This window comes from Colius striatus, chromosome 8 (genome assembly GCF_028858725.1).
Source record: "Colius striatus isolate bColStr4 chromosome 8, bColStr4.1.hap1, whole genome shotgun sequence".
In the NCBI taxonomy this organism is placed as follows: domain Eukaryota; kingdom Metazoa; phylum Chordata; class Aves; order Coliiformes; family Coliidae; genus Colius; species Colius striatus.
In genome coordinates this window covers 34,869,885-34,886,162 of record NC_084766.1, presented here as the reverse complement: position 1 = coordinate 34,886,162, position 16,278 = coordinate 34,869,885, and the positions used below count along the sequence as shown (strand labels likewise).

Sequence of the window (16,278 nt, the reverse complement as noted above, 5' to 3'; positions counted from 1 at the left end):
CTGCTGAAGTGACTGCGTGACTCTTGGAAACCTTTCATTTTCAAACTCCTGAACACCTCCAGAAGCACAAGCCAGCTAAGGAAGATGGAGCCAGCAATACCCACAGAGCTTTGTAAAGGCCAATGGCATCACTTAAGGCTTTGTGTTTGAAGTTCAGAGCTCAGCATTGAGCTCAGAGCAGGGTCTGGTCTTGCTTGAGAAAACACCCATCTACAGGACACCTTTCTTTAACATATAGTTATTGTAACGGCAGCAGCAGCACAAAACATCTGAGACGTGGCAGAGCTCCAGCCCTGTACATTGTAACCATACACTGATTATCCTGAAGTACTGGCCAACAGGAAAAAAAAGTACACTTACCAGCATGCTTTTGTACCATTCAGGGCACAGATGCCACTTGGCTTCTAATACCACAGTGTTACAAGGCTCTTGTGAGAGACAACCCGAGGTATTTTTTTCCCTGCAAGCAGTCAGCGGTGATTGATGACTCTATTAGAATGATGGCTGTGACTCCATGGTTTCTGTATGGCACTCAAACACTGTCCAAAAAGCAAGGACTTCAGGGGCTTTTTTAGATCTCAATTCCTCTGCTCAAGAGTCAGTATATCCTCTTTGTTCAGCCGCTTGTTATATAGGTCAGAAAAGGCTTGTTTCATGATTTCTCCAGCTTATGAACCTCTGCCTTGACCTGCATTTCTAGAAGAGAGCTAATAAAAGGAAGATTAATCTTGTAAAAGAAATATCTGTATTCCAGCTGCACATATTTGTACCCAAAATATGGACACAGCTATAGCTCTGACCAGCTAACATCTCTCTTCTCCCTTACACTCTGGTTCCACCATTTGCTACAGACTCCTGGGGGTTTTGTCTGCAGGGGGGTTGGACTAGATGATCTCTAAAGGTCCCTTCCAAACCCTACCATTCTATGATTTACATAAAACACTGGCACACCACAAGCAATTTTCCAACCATTTTTAAGCCAAAATAGAACAAGCAAATCCAATCCCTTTCCTCCTGCATCTCTGGGGCTACCTTTGTCCCCTGAAGCACCCAGATCTCAGCACATCAAGCACTAACAGGTTTTCTACCCCAATACTCACCCATGAGAAGTTGCACAGGTGGCACCATTTCTAGGTTATGTACCTACTTTGTAAACTGAACTATTTGGAATTCCCCTAATTCTTTGTTTTCCCCTATGTTCTCTAGCTCTTATTTCACTTTGTTCCCTGCAGTTCCACCCTTGTAACTCCTCACTCTGTCCACACTCCATTTCACATGTTCCTTTTGCTGCGTCATCACTAAGTCACCTCTTCGTCAGTCCCAGCCCATTCCTGCCTTCACACAACTTATTTGGACCCATCCTCACCTCTTTACATGCAGGGTCACTGTTATGCTTTCAGGTAACTATTTAGGGTCTCAGTCTTGTGGTTTGTATTATACACTCCTACCTGAGAAGAGTTGGAGAAACAACAGACACTGTGTGTGTTTGCTCTGCAAATACCTCTGTATTTACACTTGTGGTGTGGGATCCCAGAACACTTCACAATGCTCTTAACACAAAGGCTGCTGTCTCAGCCTACAGGTATCCCCCAAACTAGGGGTTTTGCTTACTGTTTGTTTGCTAATCATTCTCACAGAAGCCTTTGGTTCCCATGCTTAGGGACCAGAGCCTATGTAGCCAAGCATTCCTCAAACAAAAACAATAAACACCTCAAACACCAAGATGTCACACCACTTCCCTCAGGTGACATCAAATATTCAACACCACAGTCATGTACTTTCAATACCAGAAAGACAATTAAAACCAGAAGAAATAAAGATGGTGCACATCTATCAGAACAGAGGCTGCATGCTACTGCAGTGAGACCATTGTTCATGTTTAATTTAGGAAAATCTTCCTTTTTTTCAAACCTATCAAGCCAGATTATCAAAGAATCCGTTATCTAGCTCATGACAAACCAAGATATTCCACATACAACTCATTTACTGTGACTACAGCTCTGGTTTGCTGGCTCTCTGCACACACAGAGCCCAGCATCCTCTTCATCACCACCTGCCTGGAAGGATCAGTTACTATTTCTGTCATCAGCAAGTTTGTTTTCTTAAAGGCAATAAAGTACTCCCACTGGCTACACAGGCACTGCTAACTCACAAGCAAGGCAGCTGGAAGTATGAGTCCAATCCTAACCCCAAAATACCCACACCTTAATCACCTCTGGTAAACCTCATAGGAGTTTTGTTCTGTCCCTTCCTTACTATTCACTACAAAGTGAGTACTTAAGTACTGAGTACTTGCCAAACCCCTGATCCAGGCTGCTGCTGAGAGAGCAGTCTGATAGTGTTCTGCAAACAGAGCTGGATGAGATGGCTGTCAGTGGTGGTACTAATCAGAAAACATGTTACCTTTATGTCCTCAAAGCAGTCAGGAAGGTGCAACACTGAATACGCTCTTCTTGGCAGAAGATGGATGTGCAGGTTGAGTTTCTTGATCAGATTTACATTCTCATTTACAAAAAGAAAAACCAAACACACACACTATCTTATGTTCAAACTCCTTCCTCCAGAAACCACACACACATACACACACACAAAGTATCACATCTTCAAACTCCTTCCTCCAGAAACAATGTTTCCCCAGTAATGAATAAGTCACTGCAACTACCAAGCCCACTTAACACAGCTTTAGGCTTTCACAGCCCAGTGAAAGCACTGGAGAGCCAACAGCCCCAAGTAATGAAGAAATTCCTGCTTCATCCCATTGGAAAATTCCTGAACCCTTTGTCTTTATCCATCAGGAAGACCCAGAACTCGTGAATTCTTGCAACTTAAAGGTTTGGTCTTAATGTTTGTTTCATAAACAGTAAGAGATGTTACACAAAGCATTTGTTTTCAAGAAGAAACCTATGGATATTTATTGAACAACTATGAGGCCACTGGAAGTTTCCATCATTAGAAAGTACAAAACGTGGTAAGTTCTTATAAAGGTATACACAAAGTTGCCTACAGGACTGAACTAATTTAGCTACAGAGAGCAGATAAAGAAAACAGTTTCAGTAACATCATAAGCAGGCAATTAATGACAGATAAGAGACTACAATATACAAATATTTCTTAGTTTAAAAACAGGATCAGTACAAAGATTGCTCTTCGCACTTCTATTGTTTTAGTCTTGTTAGGAGCAGGTGGGGCACCTCATGTAGAGAAGCAGCATCACCAGAAGACTAAGTAGACCTGAAAGAAATAAAACCGTATTTCAGCATGCAATATTTGGAGTAATAATACGTAGGCAACACATTGAACATTCCATAAAAGCAGAAGTGAGCAGAAAGACTGCTTTCACTTGTAACAAGACGCAATACATCATAATTCAGTCATCAAAAAGCTGATCTTGACAAGTTTTTCTTCATATAATATGGCACCATCCTGCTGCATTTAGGAATGCATCGTGCAGAAATGCTAAGTGATTCAAATTAATCTGCAAAAACAAAAGATCCCTGTGAAACAACTATTAGTCTCCTGTCCTAAGCAACTTATTTTTAGAATGGACCAGAGATGACTCACACTGCTGTAACATTAAAACATATGCATCACTCTTAGTGCCCTAAGGTTGGCACAAGCAACTTGTAAATGTCAGAAAAGCATATAAACCTTGTTAATGTTTTCAGAAATTCATTTAAAGATAGAAACAGGTCCAAAAAGATGCCTGTCTAAATGCATTGCAATTACGTTACAATTATTTTCCAAATACACAGATATGCTCTGTCTTTTCTCAGCTCATTACTGACTCAAACAATTTGCCCTTCTGGGATCAATTGTTTGCTAATAAATAATTGTTTACAGTCACAAAATGATATTAAGGAGTATTCTTATTAGTTTTCCTTCTACAGCCTAATATGATTCAAAACTAGCTGATTCCCAAGAGTCTAACCTTAACCTCGCTGTATTTAACAGCCCAGGAAATGATGAACCATCTGTTTCAGAAAATAATGGAGGGCCAAGAGGAAATATTGTTTAATTGTAGATTAACCTCCTCATACGGCAGAGTGAAGCATCTACAGAATTAGCAACTACAACTAGCAATGAACAAAAATAACTGAAAGCAGCCCTTACTATTACAAGGCCAACACCAGCAAGGATCCTTTTACTACCTTTCTATTTTTTTAACCCTCCCAATAAATCCAAACTGATTCTGAAGTTATCATCTCTGAATTATCATCTTTGGATTTTATCTCGTTTTTCCTCCCGAGGAAGCCTCAGAAATAAATACTGAAATAATTCTGGCGTTCTGTTTTGCCAAACACACGTCTGCAAGCGAGAGGTGGTGGATTTCTCCTTCTGTCACTTCCACCTCACGTCCCCACAGCAATAAAATGGCTGCTCTGAAGTAAAATACAAGTCACTTAAAGGAGGGCAGGAGGAAGGTCTTGAGGTTTTAAGCTCAAGAACTTTGATCGTCTATGCTTGTCTATCTACATAGCCACTGAGATACTAAATAAGAGAGACAAAAGAGACAACCAAATGAAGTGCAAGACAGCTTGAGTACCAGAAGGAAAAAAAACACAGCAGTGACAAACCACAGGAACTTGAAAATAAAAACAACTGCTCCTGTGCTAGCATAATGAAGAGCAGTGCAATTCCGCACTGTGACGGCAATCTGTCTGTGTAACAGCCATGCCAAAGAGAGCTTAACAGAAAGCTTTCACCCCCATCAATCACTCTGCCCCATTTTGACAGCAACAGAGATAGGAAAGTGCTTTATCAGGTGGCTGCAAACTCCAATAGACAGGAACTGAGAAAGCTTTTCCTTGATTTTACAGAACCTTCCTGGAAGAGCATCCAGATTCGCTTCTGCCCGTGACAGCTGGGAGCACACCCACCGCGTACAGATCTCCTTAGTTCTACAGTTTAAATATCCAAACACAGCCACATTGACTCCAAAGAATTATTCCTGAATTCCTCACTTAATTCTTAAAGCAACGAGCTAGCAATAACTCCACAGCTTCATATAATAGCACCTATTCAAAAAGGAGAAGGAGTTTGACATTCTTCTCCTACTAAACAACCAGGCACAATTTTATCCATCAGCCGTCTATCAACCTACGGATATTGAAAGCTTGGGCAAAGGAGATAAAAATCAAACCCAGCCCTGCTGTCAAGCTGCACTATGGACTGCCATCAATAACAGGGAAATTAATAAACGTGGGGAGGGATGCTGGGGTGCAGCAAGACTCACTTGGGTTTTGTTTCTGCGTCTGTCACTTGGCGAATGTAGATGCCATCTTCGGGGTGCTCGATGTCGTCCATCTCGTACATGTAGGAGGACGCGATGGCCAGCGTGGTGCCGTCGTTGCTGAAGGCGAGGGACGCGATGCTGGTGGGGTAGCGATGGAACTGACACAGCCTCTTCTTGTTGAAGGGATCCCAGATATTTACAAAGCCATCTGAACCTCCTGAAAGTTCCAAAGTTTTTAAAAGCTGTTTGTAAATTGTGCTTTTTAGGTGAGGGGTGGGAGAGAACGGTAAGAGTGCAAAGATCTGATCAAAGGGGACCAAAAACAAATGAAGGACAAGAGAAAACTGTCTGGAAATACTTCATCAGTAAAAATAGAGTTGCATAGTTCAGTAAGGAACAGAATGAGTATTTCCCAAAATCCCTGGTAAAGCAGTTAACTCTCACTGCAGCAAATAACTTCAAAAGCCTTCTCCTTGCAAGAAAACAATGCTTAAAAAAGTAAAGGGGAAAGCAAAAGCTATCCTGTTTGAATCCAAACTAAAGGAACTGAAGCAAGTGTGAGAGAAAATGGAGCATTTACCTGTAGCAAACGTGTTGTGGACGTTGTGGAAAGAAATAGCATTGACTGGGTAAATCTGCTCAATATTATTTTCCTTCAAACGGTGACATTTGAAAGCGTATTTCTTCTTCTGGATTTCTGGACTTGGATCCAAATATTCCACTGCAACTCGACCTTCAATAGAACTTAAAACATAACCCTACCAAAACAAAAGAAAAGCAAGCATTTGAGAAGTTTACAAATAGAGATTGCAGTACAGTTTATCTTATCCTCCCTCTAAAGGCAAATAAGTAAACAGCCTTCAACTGTGTGCAACCAGAAATTGTTTGTTAGCACAGTTCTACTGCACCATCAATAAAATTTGCTGCTAAGAAGCAATGCAGGAAAAAAAGCTCTCAGAGAGATTCCCACTCCATCATAGTTTTCAGGGAGACTTTTAATTACCCCTGCAGGTCCAAACAAGTTGATTGGGGGATGGGAAAAAAACTTAGAGAGTTAAGAGCCCCTTGTACATGTCCCACCTATCCCCTGAGGCTGAAATATTACAGACTATATAGCTTCAGAATTAAGTTAAAATTTGTTCAGAGCTTTAAACTAGCAACTAAACACTCAAGATGAAATAGTATTTTCAGGGAAACTTGATTATAAGTGGTGTCCACTTATCCAGTTAATTACAGTCCTCGCTTAGAGCAACCCGAGATGCGTTTATTAGAACTTCTCGGTTAAACCCACAATAGTTCTTTTCAGAAACAGGATTGTAATGATAGCTGGCTATAGCAAGGTTCTCTAAAATCCATAATACTATATAATCTGGAAGATCAGCTTGTTTTACTGTAACTAGAACTGAAAATGGACAAAGCATCCATGCCAGTTCAGGAACAAGTAACTAGGTCGTGCAATTCCTGTACTATCACTATGTACAGGGGAAAATTCCCTGCTAAATTAGTTTGTCAGAGAAAAAGCTCATCTTCTTGCTTTACTTCAGAAAGAGAAATACCACAGATGCACTATGTTAACCTACATGAAACAGCTGTATGATCATCTAAATGGTACAATTCCCCCTCGATGATGGATCAAGGGTTCTTGAATGCATGACACAGAGTTAAAAAAAGAAAGAAAGGAAGAATCTCTAAATGACATTCATATAGTTTTAATCTTGTCCCTGTTCACAGCCTATTGAAGAACCCAGGGCTACAATACACAAAGGCTGCTGAGCACCTGCTAATTCTGTCTCCCTCTCATCCACTGCAGCTTCATGGGGGGGTGTTTTGTTGTTTTTAATTGCAGGTCAGTATTGTGATGTATACACCGAGTTATTTTAAAACAAGAAAAAAAGGAGAAGAAACTGAGAAGATAAAGCAAAATGTAGTATGCTGGTAAAGTCGGTAGCAAACATTCCCAAGCTGTGCTATTAAGAAGAGTTCAGCCTCAACACCATTCCCACCCCCTCCTCAGAGTCTGATTACAGAACTTTGAAGACCAGGTTTGGGTTTTGGGGTTTTTTTCCAAACCAGAGAAAGGTGAAGAAAACTTGAAATATAACCCCTCACTTTTCCTACAGAGCATTCAGCAGAAATACAAATGCCATACCTGTTTATTTGGAAAGGCTCTGATACAGCGGGTCTGGTATTTCAGACTCGATTCTCTTCGCTGCTGGACATACCCCATGTTCCTCAAATCCCACACCAGCACTCGCCGACCCGCCGTCCCCACAATCAGTCTGTCTCCAGACACAGAGAGAGTGTACACCTTGGAAAACAAATCACACTGTTTTAACATTTACTAGCCTAGCTATCTATTGTTGTTGTTACAGGTTTTGTTCTGTACAAAACTAGGTGTCACCTACAGTACCCCACCACACATTTCCTTCTGTTTTCCTCCACCTTACAATCATGTTGGTTTCCTTTTTAAACAGAATACCTCAAGCTGAGCTTCACATTAGAGGTAAATAAAGTGTAAATAAAACAGTACTTTGTGTGTTTTAGTAAAATCAAGCAGAATTTGAGGAAACAATATGCTTGACATTTTAAAAAATACTATGGCTTAGAATAGCAAAATACTCAAAAATTAGAACCTTTGAGCCAATTTTTGATCAAACTTCCCATGAAAACATTCAGCATATCAACCATTCTGTTTCCAACTATTACCTGGTAGGCAGTTAATCTGGAAATGGTATAAAAAAAGAAAGAAGCTCAGTCCAAAACTCTGTGTTGTCAAATGAATTACAAGCTGTGGATATACAAGATGGAACCCAGCTACCTGTAGCTGTCCTGGCACTCAGCTGCTAACAGGAGCAATCTATAAGGAAAAGCTTGTGAAAAAGTGATCTAATGTAGCTAATACAGAGGAAACAGGTGTTTTACACACCTCAGATCAAGAACTGAAAGTGTAAGAGATCTGGAAGCCTGCCAGAAGGATTCCATTTACTTTTGGCACGTGCTTGTACAATTTCACTCAAGCACCTCGTTTCACTTTCTGGTTGTCTGACAGTGATTTGGTCCTGGTAAGATTGCAGTGAGATATCAGACAACACAACTTTTCATTGGCTATAAACACCTCTGGAGAATATGTTTCCAGAAAGTTAATTGCTAACCAAAATCCTAAGCAGACTGATGTGTGTGTGGGTATGTGTGTATGTATATATACATATTAAAAACTTCCCTTAATCAATCCACATTCATTCTGCAAATATTCTTGCTCTGATATGTGATTATTAAACTTCCCTCTTATGACACTTCCCACCTTAAGACCAGAGTCTTAAATGTTCACAGAGGAGTTGCCTAAAGTTTCTGATGATCTCAATTACCAAATCCCACTTAGGTATAAAAAGGGCAAGAAAACTGAGCCAACAACAGCTACACATTTTAACATGGCATTTTTTTTTCAACTCTCCCCTCATTATTGATGTAAAAATGGATCCAACACATTGATAAACATTACACAAACCCTGTTTGTATACATGTATGGGAACAAAGGCATAAAGAACATTAAGTATCTTAAATCTTCTTTACAAACTGATGTCACACCTGTACAGTAAGTATTCTTTCTACACCACACCACCATAAATCAAATGAAACCATCGTCATGCAGTTGAGTAGGTGTACACATTTATCAAGGGGAGTATTAAAGAAATGACATAATGAACCTTGCTGAACCAATAAGCAGCTTGATTCACTGTGGCTGTCCATTATATGATATTCTGTCAGCCATTTATCACAGTCCTTTACATGCTACATACAACTATAAATCAAAGCTAGAAATAATGCAATTACTTTACTCTGAACAAAGGTCTTGCCAGAAGTAGATTCAGCTTGTTCTAACAGAAGTCACAGCTATTTAGACACGATGGAGAAGGTAATGGTGGCCCCCAATTATGACTTGATTACATGATGTGACAGAGCTAAATGACATTTCAATACACAGGCCAAAAAATATATGCAGATGTAAAATTACAGACTCCTAAGCATGGGTTGCTGGATAAAGAACACAGGACAGTGCTGTAAATCTTTCAGTGGTAGCCCTGTAAGCAGTATGAAGATTAACACACAATATAACCACTAGAAAAAGCTTAAGATGTTGCGTTTTACCTTATTTCTCTTGGTGTCTCATTAGCACAGAGGACTTTAGAGTTAGGAGAATGTCTGAATTTACCAGGCATTAGTACAACAACAGGTAAATATTAATAACAGCAATATTGCTTATTACATTATTATATTGCTTATAATAAGCAATTCTGTTCAATCTTTTAATACAAGTTAAAGAAACAAATATTATTATTTCAGGCAACCTAAATGGTCTGTTATATCTCTATGCATGTTTCAAAACAAACAGAACTTAACAACTGCCAGGATCTGATATATCCAAATGTCCTAGGGTTCCAGGAAGTCCATACTGCATATTATAATTAAGCCAGAGATTACTAACAACTGCATTAATGTCCCACTCTGCTTTTGTTTGGTTCTCCTCCAAGTTTCTTATAAATGACACGAATTTAGCTCTCCATGAGTGCTAAGAATCAAGTGATGCTGTCCTATGGATGAAAGCTCAAAGCCTTCACCTAAAAATCAAAACACATTCTGGATATCAGTATTTTTAAATGCAACATTTTATCAGCTCAAAAATCAGTTTAAGTGTCCTGTATGGCCACTGGATGCATTATTTACCATCTCACCTAGAATCTAACATCCAGTACGTACCTTTTCAGGTTGAGAGAAGGTTCCTGCATTGCAAGGGGTTCTGGGATCCCAGAGTTTCACTGTTTGATCCCAGCTTCCTGTTACCATGACATTCACTTCTGGGCAATACTCAACACACCTGATAGGAGCATCATGGGCACCAACAAGGTTTTCTGTAAGAAAATACAATCAATTGTAACTTAACTGGCCCTACAAACAGTCAGAACACATTGAATAAAGAACAAAAAGGACACTGCTGTAGTACAAAGTTTTCTGTCATTCCCTGAAGTGTACTGATATGCCAGGAATCCCCTTGAGGAGAAATCAGTTCTCAGAAGCTAAACTTTTGCAAAGCTCAGGATTGTTAAGTTTCAACTTGTGTCTCCTGAGACTATGAAAGAAAGTTAAGGATTTCAGGTAAGCACCAACAGACCTTCAGAGGTATGAAGAAGCAGTCAGTAACAAATGGTACCATTCCCTTTGATGCAGACACTAGTAGAAAAAGCAACTTTAGCTTATCTATATTAACATTCCAATAAATTACTACATAATAACAAAGGTACATACACTTATGGACAGTCACCTATGATGTTTGACAAAGCCAAAGCTTTATATATATTCTGCCATACGTGTGAAAGATCATTCTGAATAAGTCTTAAACCACAACTCTTTGAAAAATAACATGGGCAATTTCAGTTTTGCTTAGGTGATTCCCTCATAGGCACAGCAGGATTATCAGCAGAAATCCAATGCAAGGCTTCCTACAATAGGCATCTACCAAACTGGTAAAGTGCCAAATGTTTCCTCACTTTCAGTTAGTAGTTATTAGGGACATTAGTTACTCTGATGAATATGGTGTGAACAGTCAGTGTGATAAACACATAGCTATTTCCTTTTCTTCCATTTTCACCTTAAAATAAGTACAGAAAGAAATACACATGTAAAACACATCAATGAAAGGTTTAAACCCTCAGTTTGGCAGCAATGGATTCTGCCCTTCTGTTAAAAGGTGTTACAGCTCCGTCTTCAATCACACAGTAAGAACATTGCCCATCCAGTGCCTCGCTGACCAGAATGGGCTGCACAAAGGAGACTGCTGAGCACTCATACTGACAACTCACATCAACAGAGGTTTATAATCAACATCTAAACAGCTACTGCTTAAAGTAAACACCCTCCCCATCTAAGAAACTTGAAAGATACTCTGTCCATGGAAGTACATGAACCTGAAGCTTCAGCCAGCTGCTGAGACCACCGTCAGAATCCAGTCTGCTTACCTTGGTCCGTGTTCAAATCATGCATTTTCAACTGCTGATCTAATCCTCCACTCCAGGCATGGGTAGGATCCTACCAGGCATCATAAAAAAAATAAATCACCATATGACATGAATTAAGTTTCCCTGGCTGCTGTACAATTCATCCCCTAGGCTCATACACAGGACTTAATTCCCATCCTCTTAAATGTAAGACATAAGGGTTAAGATCTGTCCCAGACCTAAAGAAGCAGGTGACAGCAGCTTTGCAAAATGTTTCAGTAAAGGTCTTTGAGCTATATCTTTCTTTTTTTTCATTTAAAAGCAAAACTAAAAACCATCCTGAATAAAGCAGTTACAGACTATACCACATATTTCCCATTTCCATAATGGTCTTCAAGACCCACCTGGACATGTTCCTGTGTGACTTGATCTAGGTGAACCTGCTTCTGCAGGGGGGTTGGACTGGATGATCTCTAAAGGTCCCTTCCAATCTCTACCATTCTATGATTTATTTTTAAATGACCATCAAGCTAAACCAGTTCTATATGACTGATGTATAAGGATCTGCTGGAGTTTAATCCTTCCTAGCTTAGAAGCTAGATACCATTTGAGACCCTGTGTGTCAATCCACAGTAGAATATTTGCTATGTGACAAAATATTCAGTGAAAAAGCACAAGCAGACCCAAAAATTTAAATGGATTCTTAAAACATCCAGTAATACATCAAGGTCAAGTCAGTGAAGGACAAAAACAATTGGCAAAACACAATAAAACACAAAAAAGATGCTCATTGAAACCTTCTAGTTCATAGATTATACCAAGAAAGAGGCAAAACAAAAAAGTAGCACCAATAAACTTCAACCATTACAAAGTATATTTGAAATTCAGTGCATTAAAAATACAGAAATCAAGTATGTGGTAAATGGCTCCCTTGGAACAATGCCATGTTTCCAAAACAACCTGGTATGTGAAGGTTAAAAACACTAATTGGCTACAGGCATTTACTGTGACTAAGGATTTCTGGGCTATATGCTACCTGTAGGACTGTAAAATCCCACACAGAATTTACACACCACAGCAGAAACAACACAAACCAGCTCAAATTACTTTCACAAGTACTTTCACAAGCAAATTACTTGTGTGCCTCCACTCTCCACAGGAAATACCTTCATTTGGGATCAGAACAATGTTCATTGAAAGAGTAATTGATAGAAGTAAGCTCTTTTTTAGCCTAGATTCATGGTAGTATTTCATTATCCTTTCCAGGAACTGACCATTTCTCATGTAGCTTGGGCACTATATGTCCATAAAATAACAAGAAAAACCACTTTGCAAACTTACATAAAAAGCACAGTCCAGGACAGCTCCTGAATGCTGATATTTGAGTCTCATGGTATTGGCAGGAACATCATAGAGACGGACAGTTGTGTCCCAGGACGAAACAAGCAGAAACTGAGATGTATTTGGACTAAATTTCACTGATGAAATACCATCATCTGGAGTCTGATTGAGTTTGAACTCGTTTGATCCTGTCATCTGAAGAAAAGACAACAATGCACATAGACAATTTTAGTAGCAGGAACTAGCAAGTTGGCTAGCTAACTGACCCTTCCCTCAAGGTCACTTTGACCTGAAAGGTTCACAAGAACAAGTTCAAAACACCCAGATTTCTGACAAAGTCACTAAAATTCATGATGGTGATTCCCTGTCCAACACCTCAATAAATTCCTCCCCATCTAGAGAATATTTTAATTGTAACATCAAATATAGCGTGGATAAAACAGCACAAAAAGTTGCTGCTGTTATTAATCAATAAGCTCACATGCTGTTACTAACAAATGCATTTTTTTCCTGCTCTATTGTGCAGGTGGCTGCATTTTTTAAAGTAAATATTTATACACTATTGTGAGCATTAATAAACTACTTCAAAAAGCACACACAGGCAGAGAGGAATTCTGTTTGAGAACTCCAAGAAAAAGTGTTGATTTGATCCCGATTTGCTTTGACTGGTCTATACTTCCAAGAACTGCATTTGGATCGACTTAGTTTGGCCTTTCTGAAACTTTCCAATCCTTAGGATTCCATAAGTGCTATCAAATCTTTTCCAGTTAAACTGCTTTAATTTTGTTTTTCCTCATACAAGCTGAAGAAGGTCAGATAAGAAACGGATGCTGCTACTGAAATGTAAGGCAAGCACTTAAAAGATATCAACAATGAAATGACAGATCAACAACTCTGAAGGTGATTGCAGAACAGGACTAGCTAGTTGGAGATATCAGAAGTAAACTATGAAAGAAGCAGAAAGAAGAGGCTTTGAGCAGCAAATTTCAGCTGGGAAAACAGTGCAGACCTTACAACCACTCCAACAAATGAAACTGTACGTTGTATGGACACCAACAAAACTACCAAAACTGTTTTTCAAGTCATGTTTCCCTTCTGCTCAAAGTGCTGAGCATTAAGTTAACTGGTAACTCTGCAGAGTTAAGATTAGACCTCCAAGAAGAAACCAAGAGAGAAATGAGTAGATGAATAAGGGCAAGGTTCAAATGTAGTGCACAATTAGTCTAGTTTGGCACTTGTCAGCCACTGAACAACCACCAAGCTGCAGAATAATGGGAGCACTACAATGCTTACACAGGGGAAAAAATTAAGGGGTAACTTTGGTAGGTGTTCTGCAAGATATCCTTCAAAAGAAAACATAAAGTGCTCTTTCTGCTATTTATACAAGAAGGAGGATAAAAAAAACCACAAACTTTTAAGAATAAGGAAAAAACCTCTCTTTTTTTTAACACCTTTTTTCAGCTCTGCTTTGGGAACACTTGGCCAAAAGACAGATAAAGATTTTACCACCTGGGAATCTGGCAGCTCCTTCATCACATTTTAAATTGTACCCTCAAAGAGTATTTCAGATGAACCTACACAAAGACACTAAGTCTAAAGGAATTCCAAACATCTGAGAGAATTAGACTGAACATGCTAACTGCCTTGCCTAATTATGACACAAAACTGGAACAAAAATGACGATTTAAGAGCATCTGCTACAAGTTACAAACCCAGCCCAAGAGTAATCAACAAGCAATCTTAGTTACTTAGATGAGAAATCTAGAAGGTTCTCTCCCAAAAGGTTTTGTAATCCGGAAAGATCTATAAAACGGGAGAACTTAAATACATTCTTGCTTTTTATATGTCCCTTTTAAGCACTAAAAAAGCCCACACAAATCACTTAATACACAGGTTTGCCAAACAACAGTAACTGTCGTGCACAGCTCAAACAACCAAGTCCTGATAAAATGCTCAAGCACAAGAGGGGACCCACAAAGAAGACATCAGAGAGAAGACAACACATGCTGCTGAATCTGCAACGCCGACTTAACTACGGGGTGCCCCTCTGCATCTCCATCACTGCCCAAAGCTGATTTCGAGTGACTACATGCAGCAAATCGGTGCTTTTACAGCTCCTCGTTACACAGCCCGCGCTCTGACTTATCTAGGCGGTAACGGCTGGTTGAACAAGGCCGGCCGCTCGTTGAAAGCGTTGGGAAGGGACATGAGAAGTACCGTTTTCATTTTGCTCGAGTTTCTGCGGCTGCTCCCGGCACCGCCAAAGCAAAGCTCTCTTCCTGCTGCAGCTGCGGCTTACGGAGGTGCTGAGGCGCCAGGGGCACGGCCTCTGCTCTGGCAGTCCGGTCCCGGAGAAGCACGGAGAAGCTGCTGGCTGCGGCGGGAGGGGAACAGAGTGAGAGAAGGGCCCGAGGGCCGAGGCTCGCGGCGCAGAGGCTGAGGCGCCCCGCGAGGCCGGCGCCACAGGCCGCGGCTCCCAGCTCGGTGGAGGCCGCGCGGCCGCCAGCCCGAGATGGAAGGGGCTCATCCCTCAGTCCGAGCGCCGCCCGCTCCTCCTCCGCGTTACCCCCGCGGCCCCGGCCCGGCGCTGCCCGCGGGGCTCGGCCCTGCCCCGGTCCCGGCTGCGGACTCACCTCGGCGCCCCGCGACTGCCGCTGCCGCCCGCGCGCGCGCAGCTCCCGCAGCCACGCCCACTGGCGCCGCCTCGCTATTGGCCGGTTCAAAAGGGCTGACGTGCGTCCCGCCGTGCCCCGCGCGCTCCTGCCGCGAGGCATCCTGGGGCTTGTAGTCGTTCCATAGGGGTGTACGTGCGGCGCGCGTCCTGCCGCTCCCGCGATGGGGGGTCCTGAGCTCCCTGCGGCTGCGGCGGCTTCACCCCCTGCCCCGGGCTGCCCGAGGCCGAGCTGCCCACTGCCCACAGCCCGCAGCGCCAGGCCCGAGCCGCGGCTGCCGCTGCGCTCAGCGGCGGCAACGGGCAAACCCGAAACACCAGTTATTGCCCTTAAACAATTGCGAGACAGAGTCAGCAATGCGGAGCGGCCGCACGGACACCGGGTGCCCATCTCCCGGGGCGAGCTGCACCCGGGGAGGGCTGCGCAAGGGAACACCCCGCCTGCGGAGCAAGGACGTGCCGGGAGAGCTTTCTCGTTCCCACCGCCTGAGTTATCCCTTCTCGGTTCTTATCTCTCCTGTTCTTTCCGTTACCCCGAAAGGCACCTTCGTTGTCGCCGCCAGGAGCGCGCCCCTCGCTCGGTACCGCTGTTACCGTGTGTGAAGGGTTCACTCCGTGGGGACACAGCCGTGGGTGCCCCGGGGCCGGGACAGGAGCCGCCGGGTTCCATCCCCGGTAACTGCTAGCCGGCTGTCAGGCTTTTAGCAAACTCCGTAAAGCGGGACAATAAACGCCCCTCGTTTCCGAAACAGCTTCTGGGCGTTTGACAAAAGCCTTTCGTTCATCTCCCGGCCGAGCGCAGGAAGGCGCCGCGGGCAAGGCTGCGGGGGCTGGGGTTCGCTGCACGGAACGAGATAACGAGAGGGATGAGGGGAAAAAGAAATAACAACCAAAACATAAACCCTTGCCGGTACAAGTCGGTCTCGCTAGCCCCGGCATCCCCGCCGGAGCATCCCCGGCTCCCGGGACCCCGCTCCGGGCCTGGCGGGAACAGGGGATCAAGCTGGTGCATTTACAAACGAGGCTTAAAACTGTTTATTTTG

At 42.2% G+C, this 16,278-nt stretch overlaps 1 protein-coding gene across 2 annotated transcripts; it reads right to left on the bottom strand.

Annotated features, from left to right (window-relative positions):
- Window positions 1-2,882: 2,882 nt before the first annotated feature.
- BUB3 (BUB3 mitotic checkpoint protein) lies at window positions 2,883-15,263 on the bottom strand. Of its 2 annotated transcripts, XM_062001797.1 has the most exons (9): window positions 15,198-15,263; window positions 14,782-14,938; window positions 12,565-12,759; window positions 11,245-11,314; window positions 9,989-10,140; window positions 7,383-7,541; window positions 5,814-5,991; window positions 5,234-5,450; window positions 2,883-3,231 (listed from the first exon to the last, which is right to left on the bottom strand). In XM_062001797.1, the coding sequence occupies exons 2-9, from the start codon at window positions 14,788-14,790 to the stop codon at window positions 3,222-3,224; spliced, it is 990 nt and encodes a 329-aa protein (XP_061857781.1). In that variant the 5' UTR covers window positions 14,791-14,938; window positions 15,198-15,263; the 3' UTR covers window positions 2,883-3,221. The 2 variants fall into 2 exon arrangements, with proteins under 2 accessions (XP_061857781.1, XP_061857782.1); XM_062001798.1 differs by lacking the exon at window positions 2,883-3,231 and having other exon boundaries at window positions 5,230-5,450.
- Window positions 15,264-16,278: the final 1,015 nt, after the last annotated feature.